Source organism: Pleurodeles waltl, chromosome 2_1, assembly GCF_031143425.1.
Source record: "Pleurodeles waltl isolate 20211129_DDA chromosome 2_1, aPleWal1.hap1.20221129, whole genome shotgun sequence".
Lineage (NCBI taxonomy): Eukaryota > Metazoa > Chordata > Amphibia > Caudata > Salamandridae > Pleurodeles > Pleurodeles waltl.
Window position 1 is genome coordinate 506770473 of NC_090438.1, and position 12290 is coordinate 506782762.

The 12290-nt window shown below is 41.9% G+C and overlaps 1 protein-coding gene across 1 annotated transcript in view; it reads right to left on the bottom strand.

Moving 5' to 3' along the window:
- LOC138265779 (zinc finger protein 157-like) overlaps positions 1–12290 on the bottom strand; it is a 77971-nt gene that overhangs the window by 45286 nt on the left and 20395 nt on the right. The window contains exons 2-3 of the mRNA XM_069213811.1: positions 9442–9604; positions 6942–7068 (exon numbers count right to left, since the gene is read on the bottom strand). Of these exons, the coding sequence (XP_069069912.1) occupies positions 6942–7068; positions 9442–9504 (190 nt within the window). The 5' untranslated portion in view covers positions 9505–9604. The remainder of the gene's footprint in view (positions 1–6941; positions 7069–9441; positions 9605–12290) is intronic.

The window sequence follows — 12290 nt, forward strand, 5'->3', positions numbered from 1 at the left end:
AGGTATGCTAATTTGAGCTACATGTTCAGCTACAAAATACCAAAATGTTGACTTACTAGTACAGAATACTACACCCCAAGCCCCTAATTTCCAGACATCACTTTGCTGAGCTTTAAAGTTTGACAGATTAGCCCCAGGACATCCTCGTTGTTTTGACAAAGGCTAATAATAAATAATACAAGTTAAATCTAAATCTCCTTGAACCCTTGAGCACAAGTAGCAATTTTTTCCTAAGGTCAGGTTAGATGTGACAAAATCAATTCATTTTGAAGTTGATGGGAGGGAGGCAGTCTTATTATTTCTCTTGTTACAATACCCTTTCCCTATTGGTATTACTTATGATACCCTTTAGATTGGATGCCCAATATTTAGTGGTGGGAGATGGATCAATAATTGATATAACAGCATATTTGGTCTCTGTAATAACTGTTGCCTCTACACTTCTAATATGTTATCATTAATACTTCTAAGCTTGTGATCGACTGCATCCTTTAGCACTTAATGCAGTTCCTCGAGGAGGCAAAGAATCAATTCTCCTTACTATTTTAATTACTTTTTACTATGATACATAGTAAAGGCCTCTTTATTGGCCATCTAGTTATTATTATTATCTCTTGGATTATGGCTATTTTCCACTCTCATGACATGATTCCACGCACAGCTAGGACTACCTAGTTAGAGTTCTCAAGAACACCTTATTCAACAGCCTCTTTAACCTCTACTTGGGTGCAATGATCAACCTCGGGCAGCGGCAATAGTTTTTAATGGTTATGTTTACTACGAATAATTTCTGAGGCAAGATGTATAATACATTTTTTATATCCTCAAACGCCGGATGCAAGTTAATGGTCGCTGCATATAACATTTCACTGCCACTGTTGTATGATGTAGGAATGAAATACTTGAAGGATTTACTCTGTTTGATTAAGTCCTATTCAGGAATCGATCAAATGAGCTTCCATTGTCTGGTGTCTCTATAGAAATTATTTTCAAGCGTTGCCATTTTTTTAAAGTCTTGTTCTTTTTTTATGCAAAATATACATAACAAAATTGTTAAGCTTGCTTAAAGGAATCTTTATGCATGATATTGTAAAGCCATGTCAATAGCCATAAAAATAGTTTTAAGTGTCAATGTTTCAAGTTGACAGTATGGGCAAAAACAGAAATAAAGTTAAAGACTACAATTTGTGAAATGCAAACCGGTTATCTTTAGGCCTCTTTGTGAAACTATATATATTATGAAGAATCCGTTTTGTTGGGGGAAGGTTAGGGAAGAGGATAACTTCTCCAATTTTAGAACTTCAATTCCAGAAAATTTGCTTTCCCGGATGTTTTAAAAATTATGAGGATTTGAACTGCTTGTAGCTCATCAACCAGGGAGCTCCAGTGAAGTGGTCCTTCAAAGCACATCTTGATGCAACCTACACAGGATTTGGTGTGGGGAACACAATACAGTTTACAAAACGTAGCTTTCAAAAGAGAATATAGTGTGAAATAGTCGACTAAGATAGTCTGGAAAAGCACTATAATTAACCGCAAGTAAGATTAGTATTTTATAGATACTGGCCGTTAATCAAGCAATTAGACACTTTTAGGTGGAGGTGCATGCTGTTCTGTGGAAACTTAAAAGGTCTTAAACTTAATGAACATGGCTAAAGGCATGAATAGATAATGTGGCAGTCTAACAATTGGCAGCATATTATAATACTTTGGATTGCAATCTGCTAGGATATTAATTAGTATCTTGGAGGTGTAGATATTTTGCAGTTGCTGTCTTGCTATTCTGACTGTAGAGGAGAAAAAAGCATCTAAAATTGCATACTGCTATAAAAGATCATTGCTATGTTTCTGGCCGAGATGGTTGATGATAGCATAGGCAGTGGTTTTCAGAAAGAATGGTTGCTAACACAATGCTCTTAACCTAGAAACTGCAGCAGTTTAACAAATTAACTCCCTGCTAGTGCCACTTTCCTCATTAGTCCTCTAGTCAGTGATGGTACAGGGGTATTTTGAGTGGTACAAGGGAAGAAGCAACCATCTTCATCTTCATCACGTGGCTAAACACCCTTAATCCCTTTCTAAAATTTACAGCAACAATAGGCAACCCAGCAGTCTCCTTTCTCAACCTACTAATAACTGAGAGAAATGGCTCTCTGATAACAGAAGTGTATTACAAGCCTACTGATAGGAACACTCTCCTCCAATTTCAGAGCTTTCATCCTCGGTCCCTCAGGGAAAACCTCCCTGTAGGGCAATACCTCCGCCTCAGACGGAACTGTACGGAACTAACGGACTATAAAAAACATGCTCAGCTACTGAGTGGCAAACTTCGAGCAAGAGGATACCCAGATCACCTATTGAGGAGAGCAGATAAACGGGCCCGTGTGAGCCCCAGAGAGACTATACTGCACCCAAGCAGTCGAAGCAGTAAAGGAAATCCCTTGATCTGTGTGACCACATTCAACCCAGCGTCCAACATGATCAAAAAAATAATAAATGAAGACTGGAAAATCCTCACCTCTGGTGGTCTCCCTTTTGAGATCCCCATGAATGCCTACAGAAAAGCAAAAAGCATCCGGGATATGATTGTGCATACCCGCCCTCGGATCAATCCCACCACAAGCAGACAGAAGACCCTCTGGGACCTTCCCCCTCCTAAAGGACATTACCCTTGCGGCAATTGCAGTGTTTGCGCCTTTACTAAGAAAACCCTCACACTTGACTTGGGACTACCAACACCCTGAGAGCTTAGGCAACTAACGAACTGCAACAGTAAAAATGTGGTATACATTATCACATGCCCTTGTGACAAGAAATACATTGGGATGACGACACGAAGAGTGGGCACACGCATCTGCGAGCATAGAAGCACCATCCGGTGCAAAAGAGATGCTACAAGACTCACAGAGCACTACATCTCCAGCAATCACCATCCTGATGATATGCCGTGGGTGGTACTGGATCAACTTAAATCTATAGCAACCAATGCCAAACACAAGCTCCTAATGTATGAACAGAGATGGATTTGGAGGCTGCGTACGGACACCTTAGGACTAAATGACAATATTCAATGGTCAGCTTCAGGCTGATGACTTTAAATACCAAAATGATACCTTCATTCTATGACCGTCCACCTAGGATCTTAAGTAGTATTAGATAACTTGTCTGACGAGCCCTCCTATTCCCCACTGTGGGACTTATTATCTTCCATACTTGTGTATCAGAACCCTACCTTACCTACCAGAGTAGCTCCCCCGACCCATAGTATACCTGTCATTGTCGTTCCTTCTACCTCTTCCCCCACCTCCCTTTCTTCTTTCTTTCCCTTTTTTTCCACCCCTTCTTTTCTTCCTTTTCAATCTTCTAAACATCTGCTGGATTCCCTCTACTCCCCGCCTCTGGGGCTGTTTTCCCTCTTTCCTTTTCATAATTTTCGTCCTCTTCTTTCCCCCCCTCGTCTTATCCTTCCTTCCCTCCCCATCTATAACCTCTTCTCCCCTTCCCTGCTTTCAAACCCCCCTACCCTTAGATATTTTCTTTCCCTTTCTCTTCCCCTCTTTTTATCATCACATCTTCCCCGGTCTTTTCCTTCCCTTTCTCTTCCCATGCTTTCCTTTCCACCTCCCTCCCCCTGTTTTTCTTTTCTCCCCCCCCATCCGTTTTCCTTTCCTTTTTCCCCCCCCTCCCCCCCACCTTCTCTTTTCCTTCGTTCTTGTCACCTTCCTTTTATTACTGTGCCCCCTCTCTTTAGTGTTCCCCCTCTCCCCCCCCCGCCCTCTTTCTTTCCCCGCTTGCACTACCTATTCCTGGTTGCCCTCTTTCGACTACCGGGTCTTTCCCCGTGGGACTCACTCCCCCAGAGTCCCACGGTACAATTGACGCAACGCGTCACTACAGGGCGCGCCGCTTGTCGCGCGGCGCGTCACTGCAGGACGCTCGCCCGTGCGTGTTAGCCGCGCCGCGGGCGGGGCGTCTTGCCTCTGCTCACCGTCGCCGGACGCAACCTTCCCCGCGGGGCCCCGTACCCGGGTGCCCCCGCGGGGCGGTGCGTTCCGCGTGGACCTATCAGGGCCCCTGAGGCCCCGCGCCCCGCACGGCCCCCGAGGGGGCGTGGCTTTTACGACACAATGGGAGTTGTGCTTTGTTGCTCCGACATCCAGTACACCTGAGCGTGATTACCGGGCACCGCCCCCGACCTCTGCAGCTCCGCATTAATTGGCTGGACCTCCTCATAAAGACCTGGCCTAACGGTCAGTCAGTACCAGAGCGGCCTGGCTCCGGCACGTAGGTAACCCCCATGGTATTCCCTTTGGCGTGGTAAGTGTGGGCTAATTTTGGCCCGTGAAATCTTCCTTTCCTTTAACTGCTACCGGCCATTCCCCTGGTAGCCTTCTCTATCTGTACTTCTTGTGCTTCCTTCTTTTTTCTTGTTTCCTTTTCCTCTATCCTCTTTTTCTCTTTCGTTTCACTGTTTCCGTCTCTCTCTCACGCTACCTAGATCTTTTTCTTTACCTTCCCTTCTCCTGCCATTTCCTTGCTTCACTAACTTGCCCTTCCGGCCTCCCCCTGTCTGCAGCGCACCCTGCGCAGTTTCCTCCTTTCTGCACTTAGCGTACTTAGCTCCCCTCTTTCTCCTGTCCCCCCTTGCTAAACACCTAATCTCCTCAGAGTGTGACTACAAGGGAAACCCCCCCCCCGGTTCTAGCCAGACCAGAGGCAATACGCCCCCAGCTCCGGGGTAAGTCACAATTGCATGCATGTGTGAGTGCATTCTTTTCTATTTTTCACTGATTGCTGTGTCGTGTGCTGTGGTTTGCCACCCTTCTGTCACTCTGAATTAATTGTGATCTATTTATTATTTACTATAGGCCTACCCCACCGTGAACTACCTGTTCAGGTAGGACACACACGTTTACTTTGAGCACCGTACTTATTACACGTGCTCCGACCCTGACGAATGCCCCTGACCTACCAGCACTTAGTGAGGGCAGAAACATGTTGGTCATGTACAACCCCTTTTAGACTCCAAGAGACATTATCCTCTAACGAGCCTTTCCCCTTAGTTTTAGTCTTACCAACATGCACCACTATTAAAACTAACAAGAGTCACTGGTGACATGTTAGGTAATTTTATTATTCACCCCCTCTGGATCACTGTAATTATCCAGTCAATTTAATTTCAGCACTCCCTCTGGTTCTTTTAACCAGAGGTCGAGTCCGCCTGAGTAGTATCATCTTACTTAGGTGGGGCTAGGTGGTCATATGATGAAGCATGACACTACTATGTGTGTAAGACCACCTAGTCCGTAAAGGAAAATCCCCCGCCATTCCTGTAGGTCAACACAGCACCCCATATCAAGCAACCTAAAATAACCATACACTGGTTAAAAGACTAACCCAGTCTTACCCCCTATTCCCACTACCCCACACCTTTTGTGATTATATAGTTTCTTTTGGGAAGCGGTGTGGGTTAGCCTTGCTTCCCTTGCTCTCTTTCTGTGTATTTGTATTTTGAGTGGGCACAGCACATTCCAGGGTGGTGAGTAAACCTGTAAGTCTTACATATTCGAATAAACAAGATGCACATTCTGCCGAATACCTCTGGACCCCATCATCACCATCAGCGAAATCACAAAGGACATGCCCACATCCATCACCTGGTCCAAACATGCCCTTGTCCATTTCAACATACCCATCCCTTACCAACGCAGAAATGCCACTGCCAACCCCACACAACAGGACTGAAACTAGGTCTTTTAAGAATACTGGAACTACACCACCGACCACAACATCTCCACGACGATCTCCCCTACATCCATCTCCAACTTCAATGCCTGGATCACCTTCCATGCAGACACCATGACCCCACTCAAGACAATCAAAGTCACCAGACCAGATGAAAAGATCATGAACAAACATTGGGTCTGGCACTGGACTTGCAAAAGAGTATTTGCTGGAAACGGGAAGTGAATGACAAAGCCAACTTACACTCCCTGTGAGCTGGTCTCCAGAACAAAGGCTCTCCAAAGAAAGGTGATGACTTTGGTATCACCCTCACAGGACCTCTGTGAAGTTTAGACGCTGTGAACTGTACCTGCTGGCACAAGGTGATAGACTCTTATCCAGCCTGTCCAACCTGACGGAAGGCAAGAGGTAAGCTGGACATGGGATCCATTTTATATTTGTAAGATAGGAATAAGCTTCCAGTGGCTACTCATGAGTATTGTGCAGGAACTTTCATTGACTGTCAAAGCGCAATGGAGAAGCCAGGTGGGATAGCTTTAACTTTGCAGTGATTGTTCCAATTTTTGTTATTTTTGGCTTTATTTTAACCATAAAATACTTTTTGATTTTACTTAATTGATCTGTGGGAGATTTAGTGAGTGGTTTCTTGAGCCAGGTGTTGTGCTGGTACTGCTAACTCTTAAAACTCATCGTCTCAGCTGGCTTTCTTTCGTGGATTTAGGCTACAAAGGGATAGACAAAGCTGTCTTAGAGAAAACAGTGTTTGACTAACTAGGAGCTAGTTTTGCATGGTGGTGGGAAAATTTGCCTCACTGAGCAACGCATCTCTCTACTGGGACACCAAACAAAAGGCAAAAAGTCCTAAAATAACACTGCAAATAAAGAAGAAAAGCAATTATCCATCACATAAATCACAGTTGTTATGGATAAAAGAATATTGGAAGTATGTTGCAAAGCACAGAACTATACCTGGAGAAATCACTGAAGTTTTTGTCAAATCAAAATCAGAATAATATTAATATTCAGACTGCGATCTTGGTGAGCAGTATGGTCTGTTAATTAAACATGGCTAGAGGTGACAATGGATGATGTGTCATCCACTTATCATCCTAAAATATTATAGAAAGAATGTGCATGCTAACTTGTGTGAAAAGCAGGTCAAAATTAACAACCAGTACAAGAAAACTGAAATGTACCCAAAGCAAGCAGGGCTCCGTGAATTTCCTTCATTGCGATGCTATACAGCTCCTTCTGCCATTCTTCTAAAAGATGCCAGGTCTCTTCGGAGAAATAAATGGCAACGTCCTTGAAAGTCACAGCGATCTGAAACAATGTGTATGAACATCCTCAATGCCAATACTCTAATGGCCAAATCACTTCGCAACAGCACCCATAAGAAGAGACAGAAGGATACACAGTGCCCTTCTAGCAAATCATGGAAGTGCCGGATTCTCTGAATCACACTATGGTTATAAAAATAACACTTTGGTTCTAAACAACATATACGGTTAGTGTTTTTAAATGTCTGTATATGCTACTAGGAGATGATGACAGACGGTATTAATTCATCTGCTACAGCCCGTTTTAATATGCAGATTAATTCAGTCATCCCATGACATACCAATGCAGCTTCACGTGTTACTGATTAACAGTAGTTAAGGAACATAAACAACTATTTCACTGGAAATAGCCGAATAGCTCTAAATGGGTCGGCTATTCAATGAAACAGACAAACCAGGCCTCCTTAGTGGCAGCAGCAATTGTGAATGGTTTTAATTCCATTCATTGCAGGGGAAGGCGATCGAACCCTTAAACACGCAATTTTTTAAACATTAGATGATAACAGTTAGTAGGACTTTTTCTTTAAATTCCAGATTTGATTGCAGCTTAATGATTACACTTCTTTAGCAAAAAAAAAAAAAAATAACAAGAAGGAAAGAATTGTAAACGTCATTTAGTTCCGTAGTGGTATTTTCTTAGAATTATTTTAATGGCAATTTGTGCAAACGAAACAAAAGCAAAAAGATTATAACATAAGGCATGTTTAAGACGCTTTGCGAGTTCAAGTTCTATACAGTTTTTCATTCCAGTAAATGGAAGAAAAAACTTTTTAAAAAGGGATCATAACCAGGGGCGTAGCTTGGTCCGTAAAACGGGGGGAGAGGGGGAGTTTGGGGGCGCTTCAGATTTTCCAACAATCGAGCTGGCATATTATATGAGAAGCAGCGCATGGAGGGACTTAAGGGTAAGTCGAAAGGAGTGCATATTTTGAGGGTTACTTAAAACACAGTATTTTGTAAACAACCATGCTTTAAGGCCTTCAAAACAGAGACACGTGTGCTTGTGTGTGCATTATTTTCTGAGTGAGTATTTAAAAATCCCAGGTGAAATTCGACAGACACCTTAAAATACCCGACTAAAAGCTACTGTACCCAACTATTTATTAAATAATACATTTATTAGGGGGTGTAACACCCCTAAACCCCCACTGAAGCTATACCCCTGATCATAACGAAAAATTTTAACTACATGACAAAGATAAAAGGGATTGTATCATTTTGCCTGCCCATGGTACACTTTTAGGAATCTGACGGGCTTCATGGTTAGCACAGAGCTGGATGAAGGATAGCTGGCTGTATTGAAATATCTCCAAAAACGTCTTTCTTCTTTAGGGAAGCTATCCCAGTTTTAATCAGGAGCATGATTTTAAGGCCTTGATTATGTTATCTCCTTGTAGCTTAAATAGCTCATCCCCACCAATCATTTTCTTTGCGAGGATCATTACGTCCAAAATAGTATTGTTTTTCTCTGTACATATTGAAGAGAAAATGAAATGAGACATCTGGTGCACATAATGCTGTCTAGTCAGAAGAGCAGTGCCCATGTGTAAGGGACACACTCTGTTTGTGAAGGACTGTATCTGCTAGAAAGATCCTTGTATGACCTTTAGGTGTTTTTACAACAATGAGGCCACCTACCTCATGGAAGGTTACTGTAGTTACAGTAGTAGCATGAAATGCCTACCCCAACAATGTCTGAATTTAAAAAAATAGCAGAGGCACACCAAGAGAATAATGAAGGTCAAAAATGGGCAGGATAAATGGGCATTGGCCTACTCATTCAATGTCACTTCTTAGATCACTTATCAAAACTGGACAGAGGGGAAATCCAAAGAGGCATAGACAAGATCAGTTTCCCAAAAATATTTTCTTAATGTAAATGATAAAACAAACTGTTTTCGCTGTTATATTTTATATATATAATACATTTATGGTGCTTTATTAAGAATTGTATTATGCAAACATTTAGCACATGTCCACTCCACAAACCCTTCAAAAATCCCAAAACATTTTAAATTATTCACTTTTTGGGGGCAAAGTCTGGATTCGACATATCAATTTTTTTTGCAACAAGCATCTATAACTTATCTATCATTCCTCTAGGAAATCTCTTCCTGTGGTTATCACTTTCGTTGCTGTGCCCACATTTTCAACTTTATGGATGCATCATCACAAAGAACTGCATTAAGAAATCTCTCGAATTTTCATCATACAGCCATGTCTCCCTAACGCACACTGAAAGGTGCAACTGAGGTGCGTGTGACATCTGTCTATTCTTCTCCAAACATTCCCCAATTTCTACAGGGTCGTATCTATCCACATACAAGCGACCTAGGTGTAAATAAAGTTGTCTTACCTGTTCAGGACGCTGCTCAAACATGTTAGCTTTCTTTTTTCTTTTAACAATATTAGTTTCCATAATCTTATAAGGACAAAAAAACAGTGATGACAAAAGTGAACTTGCAGATTTGTTCCTAGGACCGAATCAACAAACTGAAGAGGACTTGCACTGCAGGCACCTGTGTGAGAGTAGAAGGCAGCAGTATGTAAATGCAGTTGCTTGTCACTACCCTGGGGAGACAATGTGCATACATTTTTGTACGTGACGAATTTGTTTCATAATTTGTACAGCGAGGTGATCATACTTGGTGACAAACAATCAGACACAGTGGAGCACATGAACGCAAGAGATAACACGAGGGCAGCTAAAGTGATAGGCTTATGCTGAAAACAGATTGGGCAGCTCCTTTCAATGAGTTTCGATCAAACCTAACAACCTACATATTCTATGAGCTGAACATTTAACAAGTACAAGCAATACCAACAGATCGTGTCTTTTGTCTTTGTCAATGCTTTTTGCCAATGCTGTTCAGCATCAGTAAAATGCAAAAGATAAAATGTTTTTCGTCAGTGCTAAACACCACTGTAAAAAACTCTACTGTTACCCCAGCAAGATATGTAATATGTACAGATGTATGCATCACCATGCAATCAAATGCATACATCATGATGCGTGGACAGTTTGTTTAAACGTACCATTCCAAGATGGCTCATTGTGAAACAATTCAGTTTAAAAAATAAAAAAAAGTGCAGTGAAAGCACCATTAGAGAAGGTGCCTGTCAGAAGCAAATTGCATCTCCTAGGCTGTAAATTAGTAAAAGAGAAAAACAGGATGTGGAGGAGCAAAGGAAGAGGGAGATGAGGAGTTCAAGCCAACGTTGCAGATGGGAGCACTGGAGGAGCCGGGGAGGGGTGGAAGAGAGGTTTAATAAAAAAAAGAGAACAGAGCAGGACTGGGATTAGTGGCGGAAGCAACATACAAGCTGGTGATGGGATAGCAATACAGAGATCAATGAGGGGGCGGGAATGTGTAAGGGGAAGTGACACACAGCAGCAGACAGCAAGGAAGCAATGCATTCCCGTGGTGTGTTGAAAGCAAAGATAGTGTAGTTCGTACAAAATGTAATATACAAGTAGCTGAACAAGTTAATATGTGCTTCAAATTGATTGCATGTGATCTGACTTTAGACCTCACAAAACTTTCCCAAAATCATCTTTGTATTCAATGGTGTGATGAGTGTAGCATTAATGATTAGATGAGTACATCGTAAGAAATTCCGGGATGGTATGAGAAAGTATGAACAGCAGAGGATTCAGTCTATCAATATTTCCTGTATGTAGGAGGCTGGACTGGCTTGTAGTGAGTACCAAGGGGTACTTGCACCTTGCACCAGGCCCAGTTATCCCTTATTAGTGTATAGGGTGTCTAGCAGCTTAGGCTGATAGATAATGGTAGCTTAGCAGAGCAGCTTAGGCTGAACTAAGAGACGTGTGAAGCTACTACAGTACCACTTAGTGTCATATGCACAATATCATAAGAAAACACAATACACAGTTATACTAAAAATAAAGGTACTTTATTTTTATGACAATAGGCCAAAGTATCTTAGAGTGTACCCTCAGTGAGAGGATAGGAAATATACACAAGATATATATACACAATAGCAAAAATATGCAGTATAGTCTTAGAAAACAGTGCAAACAATGTATAGTTACAATAGGATGCAATGGGGACACATAGGGATAGGGGCAACACAAACCATATACTCCAAAAGTGGAATGCAAATCACGAATGGACCCCAAACCTATGTGACCTTGTAGAGGGTCGCTGGGACTATTAGAAAATAGTGAGAGTTAGCAAAATAACCCTCCCAAGACCCTGAAAAGTGAGTGCAAAGTGCACTAAAGTTCCCCTAAGGACAAAGAAGTCGTGTTAGAGGAATAATGCAGGAAAGACACAAACCAACAATGCAACAACGATGGATTTCCAATCTAGGGTACCTGTGGAACAAGGGGACCAAGTCCAAAAGTCACAAGCAAGTCGGAGATTGTATTGTATTGTAATCATATTTATATAGCGCTTACTACCCCTGACGAGGCGTCGAAGCGCTTTTCGATGAGTAGCACGCTACTCTGGAACCCAACAAAAATTTGCGATGGATTAGTATCGGGAAATTATGAGTACAGTTTTAGTATTATTATGAGTTAATTTGAGCCGCGGATATGAGAGTTTGTTAGTTAGATTGACTGGAGTAATGGAGAGGTGGAGGAGGAAAGAAATCCAGAAGTGTCAATTGGGAGTATATCCTTCATTTACTCAGCCCAAAGGCTTGGGATGAGTAAAGGGGGCTGGAGGAGGGAAGAGTATGTGGAAGGGTTAGGATGAGCTTAGTAGCAGGGCGAGATAAATGCGGAAGAATTTAGTAGGGTTGTGTGGGAGGTCACAGTAGTAGAGTGAGGTTTGATGAGTTAGATGTGGAAGCGGAGGGAAGAGCTTAGGCAGAGTTATTTAGGAGATTAAAGTAGTAGAAGGGATTTGGGATGAGTCAGAGTGGGGATGGAGGATAGTTTGATAGAGACATGACATATGATGATGAGTAGATAAGCGTGATAAGATGAGAGCAGGAATTCATAGATATCTAGTATAACAACCCACCCAGGAGCCATGCAATGATCCACGAAACATGCCAAGCACAGAAACATATACATATATATATATATATATATACACATACAAATACATATATATATATATATATATACATATACACACACACACACACACAAATACACACATATGAACATACAACACATAATTAGAACCATGGGTAAAAAATACTTAGTCAAACAGTTTTAAAGAGTGT